We start from the raw sequence: 23,240 nt of genomic DNA, 5'->3' as shown, positions 1-23,240 counted from the left end.
AGAAATTGAGATACTTCAAATGTCAATGGGACTGGAAAGGATTTGATAAGAGGTGGGTGGCCGCTGTTCCCCTACCTTTGGGCTACTATATTTCCTTTGGAAAGGAGGATTTGGCTGAAAGGTGGTGAAGTAAAATTCCTCGATACTTCAATTATGAGCACAGTGCCTGTCCTGGAGGGTCTCTGTGGTATTCTTTCTATTCTTTCTTATACTTCTGTATTACATGTTGCCTCACCATCAATTTCCTCATCAGAACATTTCCCCATTTCAACTCATACTTCTGTACTAGCTCTCATCCTATTCTCACTTTCTAAGCAATTATGAAATTTCAAGTAAAAAGCAATAAATTCCTCACATTACAAGATCAAAACCAAAACCACCCTTTTAAATCTTTGGATTAAAAGCTACAGAAATTACATTCTTATGTCAGCACCAAACTTTAGTGCCTAAGAAATACACTAGATTCCACTTTTCCACTGTATCAGTCCCAAGCATATCCTAGGTTACATTAGAAACTATTGCCTCTCTTCCTCATTGTATGCACAGTATACAAATTCAGATCCTACACAGTTGATTTTAAATCAAAAGGTCATTTGTCTTTGTGGATAGAAAGATGAGCCATAGTAGGTTAGCATCCTCTGCAATACACTCATATATCATTGGCACTTTTCATCAAGGCAAGCTTTGCAATGTTGACTAATTATTACTTTATTTGTTTGTTAAGGCCTGTCTTTCCCACTGGAACAGAGATACCATATGAGGAGGACAACAGTTGGCACATACCATGTTGTTTGTCACTCAGTGGAAGTTCAATAAATATTTACTGAATAATAATATGTTATATTAAAAGTTTATAAGGCAGTGAATAATACAGTGTCAGTTAAAAAAATACTTCATCCTAGAATAATATTAGAAGAATTTGTCCACTTAGAGCTGCATCAAAGGGAAGATGGATTCATCTTAGTGTTTTTCATTCTATAAAGTCTGCAATGCCAGATAGTTTTCAAAGCCCAAGGGGAAAATGAGCCAACAGTCTTATCTTTTTCCATACTCCTGATATCATTGCTCCTAGTATCATTACTGCTTAGCTAGGATTTTATAATATTTCTATCAAATAACTGCAACTGTGTCTTTGGAAGTCTTTCTAGTAGGTAACATGGACAGGACTCAATTGAGTAAATAGTATCCAGCAGCTCCATATACCAGTTCACAGTATATGGAGATTTCATTTAAAATGGCCTTAAAATTGCATTTCTGTTTATACTCTGATGCTCAAAAACCTTAAGGCACTTACAAATTTTAATGAAATTAAAGACTTCTTTTTCTTGTATGTATTTCTTGGCTCAGAATTTAATTCTTTATGGTTTATTTACAGTTACCAGGACTTTACTGATTACTAACATGGACAATGCCTGTTGGCTATTTACATCTTAAAATATGTCCAGTTAAATTAAATAAAGCTTATACTAAATTAAAAGTACTTTCCTGAGGAATTTTTATTTTGAAAAGAAAGATTCTCCCCCATAATATGAAAAAAACTAATTATAAAAATACACTGTTAGCAATAATGGGGGTCACATAAAGAATACCAACTTTAGAGCTTTATCTATCAACCGTGAAACTGCATTTTAGTTTTCTGATGTGTAAGATGGTAATGATAATAGTTACATCCCAAGTTGTGAAAATTAAACAACAAATTCATACTATTGCTAATTACATTTTTTAATGACTGATAAATTCTTCTAAATTTTATATTAGAAAAAAAGCTTAAATCATAATAACTGTGGGTGTTCTTTGGTCAAAGAACGTAAGCTATGAAAATTAACATTTATTTCTATTTGCATTGACTCCCAGGAAGCATACAGGATGTATATAATAACTTCAAAAATATGTCTACAGTATTTCCTAAATTTCCTTACCTTTTAATCTATTACTATCATTTCTGGTAGACAGAATTGTCCCCCAAAGATGTCCATGCACTGCACCCTGGACTCTGGGAATATGCCACATTACATAGCAAAAGGATCTTTTCAAATGTAATTGAGGTTATGAACCTTAAAATAGGGAGATTTTCCTAGATCACCTGAGTGGGCCCAATCTAATTACATAAGCCCTTAAAAGCAGGGAACCTTCTCTGACTGGAAGGCAGAAGGGATAAGGCAGAATGGATACTCAGAGAGATTAAATGCACAAGAAAGATTCAATCTGCCTTTGTTAGCTTGAAGATGAAGGAGGTCATATGTCCAGGAAAATGGGAACCTGAGGTCCACAACTGCAAGGGACTGAGCTCCGCCAACAACTGAATGACCTTGGAAATGGAGTCTTTCCTTGAGTCTTAAGATAAAATCCGAGCGTGGATGACACCTTGATTTTGGTCTTGTGAGACACAGAGCAGAGAAGCCAGTGGAGCTCACGTAGTCTTAGGATGGCATGGTAAATGTGCATTGTTTTAAGTTGCTAAGCTAATGATAATGTGTTATGGCCTCAATAGGAAACTGATACACCATAGATCATGCCCTCATCATTTCTACTGTAATCTAAAAAAAGTTGTCTCTTATTCTTGGTCTCTAGTCTTTCTTATTGACAAAATCTTTCTAATTTATGTTGTCATGACTCTGCTTGGAATTCTACAACAGATCCCTATTGCCAACCCTATGGTTCTAACTCCTTCAACCAACATGATTTGTAATCTGGCCCCAATCTCTATTGCTAGTCTCATTTATCACTATTTGTCAAATACTCTCTGTCTGCTTATACATAAGATACCTTTCCATATTTCTTAGTCTAATACTTCCCATGTCCAAAATGTCCAGGCCATATTCTCAGCATCTTCACAATTTAAACATTATCCATACTTCAAGGTTCAGATCAACTGGTACCCTGGTAATAATGCTGGAAGGAATCATTTCCACTACTACATTAATGATAATATAATAATAATATTAATGATAACAGCTAAACTTATGTTAACAATAATATTAATCACAGCTGTCATTTAATAGAAACTTACTATATGTTAGACAAAGTTTTAAGTGCTTAGTATAAGTGCTCATAACAACCTCATGAAGTAGGAGGACAGAGTCCATAATTTTTACAGCTGAGAAAATGGAGACTCAGAGAAGTTAAGTAACTTGCCCAGGTGGCAGAATTGGGACCTGAATTCAGGCCTGCTTGAACTCTAAAATTTATGTTTTCTCCATTCTGCCACACTCCCTTACAGAATCTTGCTAATCCTCATGATGTTCCACCTTGTTTTATGTTTACTCAAGCTGACAACTCATTTCCTCTAGTAGATTTTAAGATCCTAAGAATATAGAAGCTATGAGGTAGTAGGGACAATGTTTTGTCAAGTTATGTCTTCCATGGCATCCATTAAAATGATTCTTACAAATAGTGTAGTTGATAAAAATGTTTATTTAATGAATAAATGTATGAATAATATTAGTGACTTAGGGAAATGATTAAAATACCATAAGAATACATTAGCAAATTATTAATAATTTGATTATGACTGCAACCTTCATGTCTGGAAAGGGATAATGCAAGATAATTTGCATTTGTAGCTGTAGATACAAATATTCCTTAACAAAAGCTTTCAAGAGTTCTACTTATTTCCATAAACAATAACGAAACACTAGAATATGAGATGATATGCACACGTATGTTTATTGCGGCACTATTCACAATAGCAAAAAGTTGGAACCAACTCAAATGTCCAACAACAATAGACTGGATTAAGAAAATGTGGCACATATACACCATGGAATACTATGCAGCCATAAAAAATGATGAGTTCATGTCCTTTGTAGGGACATGGATGAAACTGGAAAACATCATTCTCAGTAAACTATCACAAGGACAAAAAACCAAACACCGCATGTTCTCACTCATAGGTGGGAATTGAACAATGAGATCTCATGGACACAGGAAGGGGAACATCACACTCCAGGGACTGTTGTGGGGTGGGGGGAAAAAACGGTTAAGGGTCAGGAAACAAATGGCACATGGATAATATGTAAAAACTGCATATTGTCCATGTACCCTAAAAAACAATACAAAATAAGAAACATTTGACATATATCCATATGATCATTTACAGCTTCAAAACATCAATATATCAGTTTAATACCTCGGGGAACACAGTTTTGAGTTATCTTCTCTAAACAGATTAAATTGTTATTCATTCATTTGTTCACTCATTTATTCATACACGCATTCTAACAAATACTGAGTATTTTGTAGATATCAGCTATTATCTTAGGTATCAGAGATGTAAAATGAATGAGATATAGCTCCTTCCCTCAAGAAATTTATAGTCTGATGGGATTTGGACAAATGCAAATAAGTTATAATATATGTTATTATTAATACACAGATGACTTTTTTTTTTGAGATGGAGTCTTGTTCTGTCACCCAAGCTGGAGTGCAGTGGCACCATCTCAGCTCACTGCAACCTCTGCCTTCCAGGTTCAAGTAATCCTCCTGCCTCAGCCTCCCAAGTAGCTGGGATTACAGGTGCCAGCCACCATGCCCAGCTAATTTTTGTATTTTTAGTAGAGACAGGGTTTCACCATGTTGGCCAGCCTGCTCTTGAACTCCTGACCTCAGTTGATCTGCCCACCTTGGCCTCCCAAACTGCTGGGATTCCAGGCATGAACCACCGTGCCCAGCCAGATGACTCTTAAGATTGAAAAAACCTGCTTCTAGTTTTCTATTTTAAAAAAGTTTATTTTTAACTCAACAAAAAACCCCTGAAACCTGATTAAGAAATGGGCAAAGGTCTTCAATAAACAGTTGTCTAAAGAAGATAAACAAATGATCTATGAGCATATGAAAAGATGCTCAATACCACTAATCATTAGGGAAATGCAAATCCAAACCACAATGAGATACCACCCTCACACTCATTAGAACGGCTATTATCAGAAACCACCCCCCCCCAAAAAAAAACAAAAAAAATTAAATGTTGGCAAGGATCTGAAGAAACTGGAACTCTTGTGCACTACTGGTGGGAATATAAACTTGTACAGCTGCTATGAGAACCGGTATGGCCTGCCCAAGGTAATTTATAGGTTCAATGCTATCCCATCAAGCTACCACTGACTTTCTTCACAGAATTGGAAAAAACTACTTTAAAGTTCATATGGAACCAAAAAAGAGCCTGCATAGCCACAATAATCCTAAGCAAAAAGAACAAAGCTGGAGGCATCATGCTACTTGACTTCAAACTATACTACAAGCCTATAGTAACCAAAACAGCATGGTACTGGTACCAAAACAAATATATAGACCAATGGAACAGAAGAGAGGCCTCAGAATTAACAACGCACATCTACAACCATCTCATCTTTGACAAACCTGACAAAAACAAGCAATGGGGAAAGGATTCCTTATTTAATAAATGGTGCTGGGAAAACTGGCTAGCCATACGTAGAAAGCTGAAACTGGATCCCTCCCTTACACCTTATACAAAAATTAACTCAAGTTGGATTAAAGACTTAAATGTAAGACCTAAAACCATAAAAACTCTAGAAGAAAACCTAGGCAATACCATTCAGGATATAGGCATGGGCAAAGACTTCATGACTAAAACATTAAAAGCAATGGCAACAAAAGGCAAAATAGACAAATGGAATCTAATTAACCTAAAGAGCTTCTGTACAACAAAATAAACTATCATCAGAGTGAACAGGTAACCTACAGAATGGGAGAAAATTTTTGCAATCTATCCATTTGACAAAGGGTTAATATCCAGAATCTACAAAGAACTTACACAAATTTACAAGAAAAAAGAAACAACCCAATCAAAAAGTGGGCAAAAGATATGAACAGACACCTCTCAAAAGAAGACATTTATGCAGCCAACAGACACATGAAAAAATGCTCATCATCACTGGTCATCAGAGAAATGCAAATCAAAACAACAAAGAGATACCATCTCACTCCAGTTAGAATGGCGATCATTAAAAAGTCAGGAAACATCAGATGCTGGAGAGGATGTGGAAAAATAGGAATGCTTTTACGCTGTTGGTAGGAGTGTAAATTAGTTCAACTATTGTGGAAGACAGTGTGGCGATTCCTCAAGGATCTAGAATTAGAAATACCTCTTGACCCAGCAATCCCATTACTGGGTATATACCCAAAGGATTATAAATCATGCTACTATAAAGACACATGCACACATATGTTTATTGTGGCACTATTCACAATAGCAAAGACTTGGAACCAACCCAAAGGTCCATCAATAATAGACTGGATAAAGAAAATGTGGCACATATACACCACAGAATACTACGCAGCCATAAAAAAGGATGAGTTCATGTCCTTTGCAGGGACATGGATGAAGCTGGAAACCGTAATTCTCAGCAAAATATCACAAGGACAGAAAACCAAATACTGCATGTTCTCACTCATAAGTGGGAGTTGAACAAAGAGAACACATGGACACAAGGAGCGGAACATCATACACTGGAGCCTGTTGGGGGGTAAGGGGCTGGGGGAGGGATAGCATTAGGAGAAATATCTAATGTAAATGACGAGTTGATGGGTGCAGCAAACCAACATGGCACATGTATATATATGTAACAAACCTGCACGTTGTGCACATGTACCCTAGAACTTAAAGTATAATAATAATAATAATAATAATTAGAAAACCAATATGGCAGTTCCTCAAAAAACAAAAATTATCATATGATCCAGCAATTCCACTTCTGGGTATATCCCCAAAATAATTGAAAGGAGGGCCTGTTAGAAATATTTGTACACCCATATTCATAGTAGCATTATTCACAATAGCCAGAAGGTGAAGGAACCCAAGTGCCTACTGACAGATGAATGGATAAACAAAATGTGGTGTATGCATGTACATACACATAATGGAATATTATTCATTCATAAAAAAGAAGCAAATTCTGATGGGTAGAAATATCTAGAGCAGTCAAATTCACAAAGACAAAGTAAAATGGTGGTTACTAAGGGCTGGGAAGAGGGAAGAATGAAGAGTTATTGCTTAATGGATACATAGTTTAAGTTTTGCAACTGAAAAGAGTTGTGGAGATGGATTATGGTGATGGTTGCACAACATAATTAACATATTTAATAACACTTAACTGTACACTTAAAAATGGTTAACGGGTAAACTTTATGTCATGTGTATTTTACCACAATTAAAAGTATTTTAAAAATATGTTTTTTAGAAGAAAAATATGTTTTTTAGAAGAAAAATATGAAATCCAATTCAAATTTAAGAAATGCTAAATTAGTTTCCATGAACAATAAAACTGCTATCTTTCTTGGCTACATGCTGAGCCTAGATGCTATGTAAGTACCTTAACACAATTTATGATATATTAACACCAGCTTTCCCTTACAGAAAATGTTTTGTTTACCTCATCTACGATACTTGAACCACTTGAAGTTAGTAAATAACATATAGTAGCATGATTCAATATTTTTAAATAATGAATGATAATATTATAAGGGCTAAAACATTGTTATAATTTTAAAGGCAAGAAATATGCCTAAATTTAGTGGTAAAGGCACATTGTTAGAATCCTATGTTAACATGCCGTATCCTATAGGGTTAGTTTGAGATTTGTGATGATGTGAAAAGATAATACTATTACTTAACATCTCTTTTATTCTTATTACTTAGTTGTTTCCACAGATATTATTGTATTTAATGTATGCTTGTGTATTAATAGGGCATACATCAAGTCACTTTCTGTATGCCTGCTCTGAATGCTGTCCAAAAAAATAAGCATTAGGAAGGATGGATCCAGGATTACAGTCAGTTGGCCAGCAATTGAGTTTCTCTATGTTTCCTTAGCAAACATCCACTTAGCGCTATTACATACTAGGTCAGTAGTTTTAAACCTCTAAAAATCTCACTTCTAGTTCTGTAAAAATTTATTTATAAATGATACATATATTCTACTACACTTTTACAATACATAAAATATATGTAGATATTTTAAAAGGTGATTAAAATTCAATAAATATTTGCAAATAGTTATTTTAAATAATAAAATAAGACTTATGCTCTCAGGAAACATATTTGAAGTAAAGTGCCTTATAATTTCTGAAAACAGTGGCTTAATGCTGTGTGGCAGTATTAGATTGTGGTTTGCTTATCAAACCTGTTTGCTCTTTTTCCTGGGCACTCTCTAAGGCTATATTTCCCAATGTCCCATTTTCCAGTATCAGCCTTCTGACTAAGCAGCCAATGGAATAGAAGCAGAAGTGATGTCACCATTTCCAATTCCTGTCCATAAAAACTTCCCAGGTAGTGGCTGAAGAGAGAGAGCTCTAAGGCCTTCTAAGAGGGAAAGCCCACAAGATGAAAAAAGTCTTGAGCCCTGGATGACTACAGAAAAGGCCACTGCCTACTGGAAATATCTACATTGGACTGATATCTGATGAATAAATGAACTTTTGTATTAAGTTTTCAGGGTTTGTATATATTACAGCAGGTAATGTATGTTAGGTAAATACAGTATTTTGAAGGTTGGCTTCCAAATTCAGTTTTCTCATATTTAGTTTTAATTATGTCATAGTTGAAAAAGAAACATCACAAAGACACACCATAGGCCATGTAAAGTATAAACCTAGGGTAAGGTTTCTTGTTAATAATAGTAGATGTAAATCCATATTTTATTCATCTTTTTGATAACTTAGAATTTTTTGGTAAACTTCTTGTCAGATCTTCAAGTGTCATATTGTCTTTATTGGGGGCTGATGAAGAGCTTAACTAGGAGTAAAAGTTGCAAACTTAGTATCATATTCAAACCACAGTTTCATCGCAAGAATCTTTTTAAGCCACTTTCCTATTTTTTCATTGTTAGTGTAGTTAAAGCTAACACCCCCAAGGCTGGGCGCAGTGGCTCATGCCTGTAATCCCAGCACTTTGGGAGGCCGAGGCGGGCAGATCACGAGGTCAGGAGATGGAGACCATCCTGGCTAACACGGTGAAACCCTGTCTCTACTAAAAATACAAAAAATTAGCCGGGTGTGGTGGCAGGCGCCTGTAGTCCCAGCTACTCGGGAGGCTGAGGCAGGAGAATGGCGTGAATCCGGGAGGCAGAGCTTACAGTGAGGTGAGATCACGCCACTGCATCCCAGCCTGGGAGACAGAGCGAGACTCCATCTCAAAAAACAAAACAAAAAAACAACAAAAAACAAAAAACAAACAAAAAAAACCTAACACCCCCAGAAAGGCATGAGACCATCTGGCATTTAGATTGAGAATACTAGGTGAAGCCATATATTAAATATTTGTAAAGTTCAATTTCTTTTTTGTTTTTTAGATTAAAAAAATAAAAGTAAGTTCTACTATTTCTTTCCATTCCCCAGGGAAGTGAATCATGTAGCCTCATGGAATTCATGGCCCTTTCATTGAGGATCACCATGTGATACAATACTAGAAACTGAGAAGGATAAACTAAACAAGAAAAACAGTTTAGGCAAGAGATAGATGAATAAATGATTACAGTTGCTAACTGTTATAACAACAGTTACTTTAAAGTACTGTGTGAGCTTATAAATTATTACAAGATGAAAAGAGCATAGATGCCTCAGTGACCACAGGTTACAACCAATGATCTCCACTTAAGTTCTAGATCTCCTCACCTACCCAATTGTTCCCACAAGTAAGTCCCTCTTTTTAAAAAACAAAGCTCTTCTTTGATTCTCTCTCCCTCAAGTTATAGTTCTATTTTAAAGTTTCTATTTCTCATTTGTTTAAAAAAATCCCAGAAAGAATTGTTTTTAACTGTGCTGTCCAGTAATCACTAGTCACATGTGCCTATTTAAATTTAAAATAATTTAATAAAAAATGTAAAAGAATTAAAACTCCAGTTAACTTAGCTACCCTAGTCACATTTCAAGTGTTCAATGGCCACATGTGACTAGTGCTACCATATTGTACAGGGCAGTGCAGATATAGGAGATTGCCATCACTGCCAAAAGTTCTATTTAACAGTGCTATTCTAGACTGCAACAGAAAAATTAAAAGCGAAGTCTCCAGATCCGGATTGTCTGGATTCAAATTCCAACTTCTACCCATGACATTAGCTGGGTAAATTTGGGGAATTTATTTCCTGTCTCCCTACTTTTTTCCCCCATCTATCGAATGGAGATAATAACTCATTCCTCCTTCATAACTTTGTTGTGAGGTTTAAATGATTTACATGTAAATGCTTTGAACTGTGTCTAGCACATAATAAGTGCTTAAAAAGTGTTAGGTGTTCATATTTTTATTCTCACTGACTCTAACTCACCTCTTTGTTTTCTTTACATGCTCCCATCAGGCTTTGTCCACCACTGCAAGGTTTGTCAAGGTTTACCAAATTTCTCCATCTTGCCAAATCCAATGGTATATTATCAGTCTTCATCTTACTTGACCTATCAGAGCCCCTGACAAAGTTGATCACGTCCTGCTTCTTAAAATATTTTCTTCATTTGGTTTCTAAGATATCCTTTTTTTATTTTTCCTTTAATGGTTGCTTTCTCTTAAGCCTCTAATGAATTTTCTTCTTCTTCCTGACCTCTAAATGGTCGAATGTCTTAGGGCTCAATCTTTAGTTTTCTTCTTGATTCAAGTCACCATAAATAATCTTATCCAGTTCTATGGCTTCAAATGCTACCTGCAGATTACTCTTAAATTACATCCTTAGCTTTGATCTACTGGGCTCTGAATTCATCTGTTCACTTAATCATGTAACAACTGCACTTAGATGTCTAATAGACATCTCAAAATCAAAATCATGTCTAAAACAGAACTCTTGATTCCCCCATGAGGCTGAATGCACTACTGATGTCTTATATCTACCATGTGATTTTAATGTGCTTTTCATACATTTAAAAATATTATCTTTATAGAAATGCTGTTAGGATAGCATGTGTCAATTCCATCAGTCAGACAGACATACTATGACTCAGATCTGCCGGGTAAGTTTTTAAAGAGTCCATATTTAATATATAACTCAGAGTAAGCAATAGAATTCAAGTCTCCTTATTCCCTCTATATGCACTCTACTAGGTTATGATGCCTATCAAGTCATACTCAATTCTTTAGAAACAGTGATTTAGAAGTTGAGTTTCCAATTAACAGGCAATGGAATATACAAATAGTGTGACAGAAGAGAGATATAACTTAGCCTTTATGTGTGTTGGTCAACAAAGCTTTATAAAAGGTTTCTCCTTTGCCAATTATTATTTACATATAATTACTGTGATATCATCCAGAATCATCTCACTATTCTTTAGGAAGACCCCGTTTTGCTGAGTTTCTACTCTTCAGAAGGGAGGTAAGTTGTCTTGTCTGATCTTGAAATCCATGGTGGTACGATAACATTTATTTTTACAATAGTAAATACCATCTCAAAAAATTGAAATCATTATGATAATCATTCATCACATGATGACTCTTTAACTTAATTACATATAAATCTTCACATAGAGACCAGGAAAATAAAGAGAATACTAAACAAGTCTTTGAAAATACAAACATATAGCTGAAAACACACAAAGAATTTCTTTGTTTCAGGCAAGTTACTCAATACATCTTATATATTTATGTCTGAAGAAAGAAGCTATTATAAGATCCAGCATTATAAAACTAGTTCATTATTGTAGATAATGACTTTTGATAATTTAATATCTAAGCTACTAGATCATATGCTCAAATACTGAAACTTGAAGATTTGTTTCAAATACTTTTGGAGCTTATGATTCCATTTTTTTCTTAAGAAAATAAAGCATAATTAAAACCTTATTTTGAACACATATACATATGCACACAAATACAAAACTTAGAAACCCACTGGAAGTTTGAAATCCAGTAATTGTAAAACAATCCCTGTTGGCTATGCTACAGTTAAACTTGGGCTTTAAAATGAGAGATAATCTGAATTCTATTGTCAGCAAGTCAAATCTATTAGGTGAGTAGGTGTGAATAACTGCAAATTTTAAGAACGATTAAAAATGTACCCATTATAATGTCACTGAATAGTAATGAAGAGAGTGACAAAGAGACTTTATCGTTTGCTATGTAATATATAGGAAGGAACTTTATGATATAACAAGAAACAAGACTACATTTCTTAAATCTACCAACATCACAATGTTTTTGAGATAAAAACCTATAACTACTCATACATGAAAACCAAATAAGTGTTGTTACAGAATCTCAATGTATGGTCAATAGAGGTATAATTTTGTAATACAAATACAATCAAAGAAAGATAGATGGGACAGTTATGCCAAACATGTAAAGACATGAAATTGATCATTGAGAAATACTGACCCTTCTGTTTTTGAATTAATCTACACTCTTAATTTCTGTGATACTATCCTCTCATAATTTTGGTCTTTTCTTTGTGATTGTTCCTTCTTCTTCTTCTTCTTGGGCTCTTCCTCCCGTGCAATTCTAAAATGCTAATCTTCCACAGGGCATTGTCTTGGCCTACTGCTGTTTTATCTGTATCATTCTTCTTGGGCAATATCAGCCATGTTCATGAGTTTAAGTATTACCTAAACTTTATAACTGTCAGATTTATGTCCCTGGTTCTGACACAAGCTTCAAAAGTGTTTATTTAAATGTTCTAGACATTTCCACTTGGAAATTTTCACAGATATCACAAATTCAAAATTTCGTAAATCAAAGACTCATCCCTCTTCCTCTTTCCCCAATATCTCTTTTTTTTTTTTTGAGTGGGGGGAGTTCAGAACAGAGTCTCGCTCTGTCACCCAGGCTGGAGGGCAGCAGCCAATCTCGGCTCACTGTAACCTCTGTCTCCCAGGTTGAAGCAATTCTCATGCCTCAGCCTCCAGTGTAGCTGGGACTACAGGCATGAGTCATCACGAAGGGCTAACTTTTCTATTTTTTGTAGAGATGGGGTTTTGCCATGTTGCCCAGGCTGGTCTCAAACTCCTGACCTCAAAGTGATCTGCCTGCCTTGGCCTCCCAAAGTGCTGGGATTACAGGCATCAGTCACCATGCCGCGACCACTCCTCTTATACTTCCAATATCCATTAATGGCACTACCATCCACTCAGTGATGCAAGTCAGAAATATGGGAGTCATCTTAGAATTTTCTCTCCTTCGCCTCCGCATATCCAATCAGTCACTTAATCAGGTAAATGACTACTAATTTTGCTCTTTAAAAATTCCCTGAATCTATCATCCCCTCTCCATCTTTATTACAACTGGCTTAGTTCAGGATCTTATCTTTTGTCTGAATTATCATACTTCTCTGTAATTCATCCTTAAACGTTCTTTTCCAGGTGTGGACTTAAGTTTACCTCTTTAATGTAGCCCCACTAGAATATAAGCCCCAAGAGAAGAAGGATTTCTGTCTTCTGTTTTCTTTAGGATAGTCCCTGGCAAATGATAGGTACTCAAAAATTATTTGTTACATAAACAAATGGCAGCCTGAATGGCCTAAAAACTATACATAAAGTACATACAATTATGACCATATCAATCCTCTACTGAGAACCTTTTAAAACTTCGTATCATCTGTAATTATGATCTGAGATGCTCTATGACCTGGTCTCTATTTATCTACTAGCCTCATCTCTAGCTATTCAGTCCAATATTTTATGTTAAAATTATGTAACTGCTTATCATTCCTGCACGTATCATGGATCTATGCCTTGTTTCTTATGGTGTCTATCTAGAACACCTTTCTAATTGTCTTTTACCTAGTTAGCAGCCACTTGAGTCACTGAGATGATACCTCTGATTAGGTATCATCTCCAGGAATTCATTCCTGGAATTCCAGGTTGAGTCAAGTGGCCTTCCTCTGAGCATCCAGTGTACCTTCTGTGTAATTCTAGATTCACCACTGGTGTATGACCTTGAAGCAATCTGTTTGTATCTGTCCTCTATTAGACTGTAAGCAACTTGGGTTATAAATTATTTCCTATTCACTTTTTTCTTCATGTGTCTGGCACATGGTAAGCGCTCAATACTTATAAGAACCCTGAGTGAATGGAATTATTTAGTTTCATATATTTTCTAATTTGTAGTCCTATTAACGTCCATTTTAGGTTCCTAATTTAAAAAAAATTAGTAGACTTTACTTTTTAGAGAAGTTTTAGATTGACAGATGTTTGTAAGTTTTAAAGAAAAACATGCAATGAACTTCTATTAGAGAAGTATAAAAAAACCTCAATTTCAAAAGGCCAACATGTATCATATTAGCACAACATAGTTAATTAGTTATAAATATTAACAATTTTAAAAATCATTAAAATATGATATGTATGTCCACTGTCCGTAAATTAAACTTCTATTTATATATTAAAATGCAAAATAGTATATTACAACACCAAATAAAAAATCCTATGACAAAAATCACTTTAAATATCTTTAGTTACAATCAGAATATAAAAAATACCACTAAATAATTATTTCAATATAATATTGTTAAATAAGACTAAATTCACAGAATCACAAGTATGGTTTGTAAAAATCAAGATTAGCCGGGTCCAGGAATTAATGTAACCTTAAATTCTTTTGTGCTGTAGATTTATATCTGACTTCTATGTACAAGAGTCCTGGTAGTCAAACATAAATTAGATTTAATCCAGCTGCCTATATTTATTTTGCTATAAAAGAAACACCATATTACATGCATTTGTTTGTTAAGAAGAAGATACGCTATTATTTCCAAGATACCAAGGATTTAATGTTTAATTATCTACACCCATTTGAAAAAAGACATTGCTTTGATTCACAAATTTCTTAATTGCTAACAGTGGCTTTTCTGAGTAGGAGTGTTGTATATAATTTATTTTTGCAGATGTGATTTAGCAACTGAATTTTAAAGTAGCAAAGCTTTGAATATCTTCACTGTCAGCAGAAAATTCCTCCATCCCTGCTGCTGGAGAATATTGCTGTTTGAAGTTTTAACAGGGAAACAAAAATTGCAGTGAGAAAATTGATAACTACTGGTAAATGTTGCTTACAAACTGAAAAGGAAGTTGGGTTGTCAGCAAAACAAGAACTATATTATTCACACAAAATATGAGAAGTCATCTTCACAGCATCTTGCTGGGAATGGAAATTAATTTAGCTGGTTCCAACTTGAGGAACCTAAAGAAAAGCAAATATCTCCCATTTCAGATTATCTTTACAAAGGATCAGCAGCTGGCAATTGGGTGTCACAGCGTAACTCCTCCCTGAGGAGGAAAGACATTATCTACATTTTAAGAACACTGGCCAAGTTTCACTTGGAAGCAGGCTCATTGATCACTGGAAAAAACATTGTTGATTTCAGAAAGGTTAACTAGTTTAAAATGCCCTTTCCCTCTGGAACATGTCATCATCCACATATTACTGCAATAAAATGAGTAAGAGAAAAGAAATATATCTTGTAATGACAACTCAAATATCAAGTTAAAAGTAACATTAAAATTCCTACCCGTTTGGCTGAGCTGAGAAGCACTGCGACTTTTCCGTGACAGACCAACGATAGCTACCATTTTGGCACCAATGCTAGAGCGCCGCTTTTTGCCACTGGTGCCCAAGGCGCCCACTGCAGTGTCAGACTGGCTGCCATCATTCTTCTCCAGTGAGCACATGTCTCCACTGATGCTGGTGCTTTTTGTCATGTTCTTCCCTGATATGCCCATTTGTCTGCTTTGCATTTTGGATGTAAAGACACTGTCAGCCGATGGATCATTAGAAGTGAGGACAAGAGTAAAAAGGAAAAGACAGAAAATGCATTTTAGATAAAACATTCGGAGTATAATTAAATTATATCATCTATGGAATATATTTTTCAGATTTAAAAAATTTCAAATACCATGGTCTTGATTGTGCTTTGCTACTCTGGGCCAACCTTAGAGCAAATATGCAAAATCAGATTTATGATTTTATTTCTGCTGTCAAAGACAAAGTGCAAATTCGCATGATCACAGGAAAAAAAATTCGTGAAAAATCAGTGGGTTCGTTTAAGACACTATGCTGTCCTGCAGGACCTAAAAGTAGCCATACAACATAAGAGAGAAGTTTACAAAAACATTCTTCTCTACTTTACTGTTGCCTTCAAAAAGTAATTAGACAAGTGGGAAAATTTTACCAAAAAAAAAAAGAGGCCAATAATGTAGTATCCATTTCAAGAGTGGCCCTGTAAGTTTTCTCATAGTAAGGTTTATCTAATAATGGTTAAATTTTCTAAAAAGTCTTGCTATTTTCATTAGCTTTGAATTTAAAAATACTTTATTTCACTTTACTTAATTTCATCATTACTGATACAAATCTATATTACAAAAATAAAGAAAGATTTCTTTCTTGCACTCTTTTGAAAGAAAGAAAAATTATTATCAGTTTTCCAGACAGTGCACCAGAAAGCAATCAATGAATCACTGTGGCATGTGAGCTGATTAATAATCTACTGCAAGACTAATACTGCAACTAGGAGTAATTAAAGAAATGACTTTGGATTTTTCCAGGACTTCTGGGATATGGTGGAGGTAGATTAGAAAGTGAAGAATCTGGAAGCAGGCTACCCACCTAGCCCCCATAAACCTAGGAGGACTATGAGGGAAGCAGTCTGTTTTGCAGGAATGAAAATATTTATTTACACATCAATTTTTGACTCAGTATTAGAAAGTTTTATTTTGGTTCTGATAATGAATGTTTAATACATAAAGTAATAAAAAAGAATAAAAATCAAGAAACAGAAATATCTTTAAACATTATTTAAAGGATGAGAATTAGAAAACTAACCTATTGAGGTGAACTCTTATATCTAATTCAATATCTTGGTCTTCCAGAAAAAAAAGAAAGTGTTTTCTGTCCTAGAGTAAAATCTGGTTAAAGGCTAGAACCACATATTACTTTTATTAACCTATGTAATATCTCCTCAAAGTATTTAAGAGGGAAAAGACCCAGTGTGAAATTAAAAAAATATATAGTGAAGTATACTATTATATCTCTCACATTTGTTTTAAGAAAAAAATGTGGCATACATAGTCAGAAACAGGACAAAGAGAGTTAGAGTGTGTGTGTGTGTGTGTGTGTGTGTGTGAGAGAGAGAGAGAGAGAGAGAGAAGGCACAGCGGGGTGGGGAGAAAAGAGAAGAGAAGAGAAAAGAATGAGAATATGTTTCTGTAATATCCTGAACTAATTTTCAAGTTTGTTTTATTTTGATAGAAAGTAAAAAGAAAAGGCTTGTTATAGTTTAAAAGAGCCAAAGTTTAACAGAAACTAAGGCTTTTTATATAGCCTATGTTCCATAGTCAGAATAACCTAGTGTTTCTGTTATATAGCAATTTTTGGGTGGGCACAGTAGCTCACGCCTGTAATCCTAGCACTTAGGGAGGCTGAGGCAAGACAACTGCTTAAGCCCAGGAGTTTGATACCAGCCTGGGCAACATGTGAGACCCCATCTTTACAAAAGAGTAAAAAATTAGCCAGGCATGGTGGCACATGCCTGTAGTCCCAGCTACTTCAGAGGCACAGGTGGATCACCTGAGCCCGAGAGGTTGAGACTGCAGTGAGCCAACACGGTGCCACTGCACTCCAGCCTTGATGACAGAGTTAGATCCTGTCTCAGAAGAAAGAAAAAGAAATTTTCATTCAAAACATACACTCTTCTAAAGAACCACCTAATCTACTAATTACCAAGGATGTCAAAGATACACTCACAAAATTGTATCTTGTGATTTTTGCATTTGAATTTTTATGTTTGAATATCAAGGCCATAAAGAACTTGACCCAAATCAAATAAGATACTACAATAAAATACTAACTGGAACTGATACATCATTTTGTAGATAAATAATATTTTAATGAGAACTTTGTTTGAAACAAGTGCACTTCTCTTCAACCTAACAACTTTATTAAAGCATTATTTACAAAAGGACTTATTTATTTTTCTTCATTTGTTTTTTAGAGATGGTGTTTTGCTCTGTCACCCAGGCTAGGGTGCAGTGGTAAAAATCATAGCCCTTTGTAACCTCGAACCCCTGGGCTCAAGTGATTTTGATTTTCCTGCTTTAGCTTCCTAAGTAGCTAGGACTACAGTGCATGCCAGCACACCTGGCTTTTTTTTTTTTTTTTTTTTTTGGGAGGGGAGACAGATTCTCACTGTGTTGCCTGGGCTGGTCTCAACTCCTGGACTCAAGTGATCTTCTCTCCTGGTCCTCTCAACGTCCTGGGATTACAGGCGTGAGCCACCAAGCCTGGCCCAAAAGGGGTTATTAAAAGTTTTATAAGACGGATGCTCTTTTTATTTCCTTGAAACTTAGAGACCACCAGGGATGAGTTTATGAATAGTAGCACTAGAGTGGTGTGTTTTGATGAGAGAAAGATTGCAGCTAGGGTTCCTTTTCTTTCTTCACTGGACATCATCTAAAACAATAAGCAAAAAATGCTGTAAGCAAATAAGCTATCTTTTTTTTTTTTTTTTGAGATGGAGTTTTGCTCTTGTTGCCCAGGCTGGAGTGCAATGGCGCGATCTAGCTCACCGCAATCTCCACCTCCCGGGTTCAAGAGATTCTCCTGTCACAGCCTCACAGGTAGCTGGGATTGCAGGCATGCACCACCATTTCCGGCTTATTTATTTATTTATTTATTTATTTATTTATTTATTTATTTGTATTTTTAGTAGAGATGGGGTTTCTCCATGTTGGTCGGGCTGGTCTTGAACTCCTGACCTCAGGTGATCCTCCTGCCTTGGTCTCCCAAAGTGCTGGGATTACAGGCGTGAGCCACCGTGCCCGGCCACAAGCTACCAAAATTTTTTAAGTTTTGGGACTCTTGATTTTTGAAAAAGTGTTTAAAGTTTTGGGAATCTTGATTTATGAAATACTTTGGAGTAAAGAATTTGTAATTATGGGCAATATTTTAAAATGCCCAATGTGGTTAGGAAAAGATGTATTACATTAGCAATTTTTTTAAAAGAGAAATTTTATAAGGGTTTGGAAATACAGTATATTTCAACACTTCTAGTGGGATTTCAGTGATAGATTTCTAAAGAGCAACTTGGCAATATATGTCAAAAGCTTTAAAAAAAAAAAAAAAACAAGCCTACACTTTAACCTAGCAATTCAACTTTAGAATTTATCATAAGGGAAAACTTAGCAATGTGTACAGATTTAGCTATAATGATATTTATTGCACAATTGATTATAATAGCAAAAACAAAACAAGTGGAAAAACCTACAAATGTCCAACAACAGTGAGTGTTTAAATAAATTATGTTCATCAATAAAAGACAATGTGCTTTTGAAAATGCTGTTATACATAAATGTTTATGGACATAAAAAGATATTCTTGATGGTGGGGGATGGGGAGGGAGAAGCAGATATCTGTAACTTAGCTTTGGATGACATATGTATCAAATATGGATTTACCCTACTACTAGGGGACACATGCAAATTCAAATCCCAGAGTTTTTCCAGTGACAGAAATCCAAAAATAGTTTTATAAAAAAAAGAAGTAATATTTTGTGCTAAACTAAGTAATTTGAGAAGCCTAGATTCATGAGATGATGTACCAGTCATCTGCACAAAAGAAGAATGAAGAGATATGAAGAAAAATAAAATTATGTGTTCAGAAAAATTTTATTTTTAGGGGAAAAATATAAATGTACGTAGCCAAAAATATGAAAGGATATACTGTGACCAGTCTGCTAAAAGTCATTTTAATTTTTTCTGGTTGATAGCTATGTTTTAAAAAAAGTTTGTCTTTTTCTATTTTGTTTTTTCCAGAATAAACATAAAAAGTGTTGGTAACTAAAAAAAATTAAAACAGACAAATGAAAAGAGCAATCAAGGTCCAACATCGCTTCTTCTATGTAAGTCAAATTACTCAACCCACATTAGTTCATGTCATGGGTTAAAGGTAGAGTATGGATTTCTAGCTAATCCTAACAGATTACTACACAATAGATTGAGTGTTGATATAGGGTGTTCAGTTCTAGAAAAGGACACTGTTTTTACATTTCTAAATATTGTTTTGTGCATATTTCTAATTTTTGGCTTTAGAAAAACAATAAAAACTGTATATATTTAGTGTTATCAAAGTTAAATATATAAAACTGCCAATATGGAGATTGATTTATGGCAAAATTATAGTTGTTGAAAAGTTGTATCCTGAATGGTTACAGAAAAAGGCAAATCTAGTATTGTCAATCATTAGGAGAAAGGTAACAAGTTACTACAAAGAAAGTGAAACACAAGTATTCCCCAAATACATAAATAGCATATTAGGGATTATTGGAAGATGTGATTAAATTAAATGAAGTTTATATGCTATAGGGCCAAAGTTTTCATTTATAGGTTTGAATGAATAGAGGTAAGTGGTTCGGCTTAAAGATAATAAATAGCAAAGATGAGACAAAGACAAATTCTGAGTCTTAAGAATGTATAGTCATGCCAAAACAAATATTTCATCACATTAGAGCTGAGAAGGTAGTCTGGAAATAATTTACCAAGGAATGAAAGACTGGGGTGATTCTATGGAGGCCTAACAGCCAATACAATGGAGAATTAGGACTGTGGAACAGGGACAGAAAAGACATTGAAGGATAGAAAGTAGACAGAGATAGTTCCAAGAGTGAAACTATTTATAACGTCTTTGGCAAGAAAGTGGTGATAGGGCTTGTAGTGTTCAAGAGTTTGAAGACAATAGCGTTCCTGGTAGATTAGAAACAAACCCAGTAGGACTGGTCAAGCTCCTAAACATGGTATCTTGAAAGGCTTACTTCCTTTTTCTTCCCACTGTTGTGCTTCCTGAGCCAGGTGCCACAAGTTAACTGAATACCTGTTACTACTATAACTCATACTTCATCGCACCAGTTGGCAGTCATTGGATAAATGTCTGGATTTTAAAGTGCCATTTCTTGCATGTTCTTTGCAGGAAAAAAAACCAGCAACAAAAAAATCTGGCTTCTGTCTAAAGTTCTCCTTTTATATAAAAACTTCTCTATATTAAATACTATTCCTTTCCTAAAATGTGGTAGCTGAAGTTATTATTATCCTAATTTACTACATAATAAACTTTATTTCACTTAAACTCAGATTACCATCTATGAGTTTAGGCTAGTAAAGTAGTAATCATTTATTCAACAAAGATTTACTGAATACCTATTATGACAAATATGCGGATACAAAAATGATATGACATAGTCTCTGATTAATTTGCTGGCAAATATCAGCATGTAAAACACAAATATGGCTTCATAACAACTTGGTTTTGGTTTACAACTGAAATTCCAATGGTCAACTCTAATGTCAAGAAACTCTAATTGAGTTAAATGAAAATCTCTCTTTGAAGAGTATGTAAAAACAGTTTTTCATACTAATTCTTTGACTTCTGGAGATGACAGAAATTTAAAGTTTAGTATTTTTAACATTATTGAAAGTACTGTATATAAATACATTATGTTAATATGCTTGAATGTATTAGTATAGTATCCAAATGTATTAGAGGGTGTGTGTGTGTGTGTGTGTGTGTGTGTGTGTGTGTGTGTGTGTCTATGCCACAAAATGTCCAGGGTTAGGGAGAAACATTTGGCTAATTAACAAAGTATATTTACTCAAAAACATCTGTCTTGATTATACCCATTAGTAATTAATCTATGTTTAAGGTTCTTAAGTCTTAGGTCTCATGGCAGGAAGCAGTATTTCAATGGTCACAAGGTAGGTCACTGCTTACTTGGGATAATTTACGGGCATCCAGGAGGCCTGTAATTTCCAAAATTCCTTTCCCAAGAGCTTGTTAATGCCAAGAATTCCAATATATTAAAGATTTCTTTTTTTAAAAAAATGATTTGTTTCTTAAAGTTTGCTCCCTTTTAACATGTCACATTCCTGGGATTTGGACATTCTTATTTGAAAGATATTTACTTTGGTCCAGGTGCAGTGGCTCACGTCTGTAATCCCAGCACTTTCGGAGGCCGAGGTGGGTGGATCACCTGGGGTCAGAAGTTTGAAACCAGCCTGGCCAACATGGCAAAACCCCATCTCTACTAAAAATAACAAAAATTAGCTGGGTGTGGTGGCGGGCACCTGTAATCCCAGCTATTCAGGAGGCTGAGGAAGGAGAATCGCTTGAACCCGGGAGGCGGAGGTTGTGGTTGAGCTGAGATCACACCATTGCACTCCAGCCTGGGCACAAGAGCGAAACTGTGTCACAAAAAAAAAAAAAAAAAAAGGAAGATATTTACATTGAAATAAATAAAAATAAATTAAATTAAAAGTAGTAGGCTATGTAGCAGGCACTATTCTCAAAATTAAGAGGTATAGCATAGAAAAGGACAGAATGCTCCTGTTTCATGGAGCTTTCATTCATACTGTCATAGTGAAAGATAGTAAACATATAATTGATAATTTTAGATAGTGATATGTGATCTGAAGAAAATAAGATGGAATAAAATAACAAGGGACTGAAAAGTTTGGGGACATGAAGTAAGATTGTCAAGGAAGGCCTCTCTGAAGAGGAGACAATTTAGCTGAGCCCTGAATGATGAACCCAGTCAGATAAAAGAAGCGTGTTCTGAGCTTAGAGAGGAGCAAGTGCAAATATCCTGAGGCAGGAATGAGAATGTTTGTTAGAGGAAATTTACAAAACTAAATATAAATGGAATGAAGTGAAGGTGAGCATTGTAGATAGGATAAGGCCTACATGTGTGGGGAGAAATGCACGGCCTGCGTGACTTACTCGTATTTAACTGCCTATTCAGATATTACATCAGAGCTGTCCTAAGACTGTGAGAACATAGATTGCAGAGGTTCTTGTATCAGGAGACTTGGGATTCAGCTCAGTGTTATGTCTCCAAATATAACATCAAAGGGCATTTTGGAGAGATCATGGCTATCTTCCTTAAAAGTGATAAATTTATGAAGGTTAAATCTTTAAGGAAACTAGGAATATTCCTTTATTAACTGAACATAAAAAGTTTATTTAAACTCTTAAGTCTGTCTATATATTGAACCTTTACTATCTCTTGAATTTATAAATTCTCTACCAAATTATTGAATAATAGACCTCTCCCTCCACCATGAGTTTGAAGGAAGTTACTTTAAAGAAAAATTTAAAATGTATTACTTTATAGATCATAAGTATATGTTTCTCTGTTTATCACACCATGCTCATGGTTCCTAATCATTTGTCTATCATCAAATGATATTTTTTCAATATCTTTTTTTATGCTAGTTATATGTCCCTGTACTGTCTCTAGCTATGTTTTGTCTTTCTTAAAAACAATTAAGCACAAAAA

General features: G+C 34.9%; 1 protein-coding gene across 49 annotated transcripts in view; it reads right to left on the bottom strand.

The window, feature by feature from the left end:
• Nucleotides 1–23,240, bottom strand: part of RIMS2 (regulating synaptic membrane exocytosis 2) — a 748,462-nt gene that overhangs the window by 93,105 nt on the left and 632,117 nt on the right. For 32 of the 49 annotated variants that reach the window (XM_058443866.1, XM_032760193.2, XM_032760178.2 and 29 more), the window contains one exon: nucleotides 15,432–15,673. The exons of the other annotated variants lie outside the window; for them this stretch is intronic. In XM_058443866.1, coding sequence (XP_058299849.1) covers nucleotides 15,432–15,673 — 242 coding nt within the window. The remainder of the gene's footprint in view (nucleotides 1–15,431; nucleotides 15,674–23,240) is intronic. 49 annotated transcript variants of the gene reach the window in all.

Source organism: Hylobates moloch, unplaced genomic scaffold, assembly GCF_009828535.3.
Source record: "Hylobates moloch isolate HMO894 unplaced genomic scaffold, HMol_V3 SCAFFOLD_9, whole genome shotgun sequence".
NCBI lineage: Eukaryota > Metazoa > Chordata > Mammalia > Primates > Hylobatidae > Hylobates > Hylobates moloch.
This window is presented reverse-complemented; position numbering and strand designations above follow the sequence as displayed.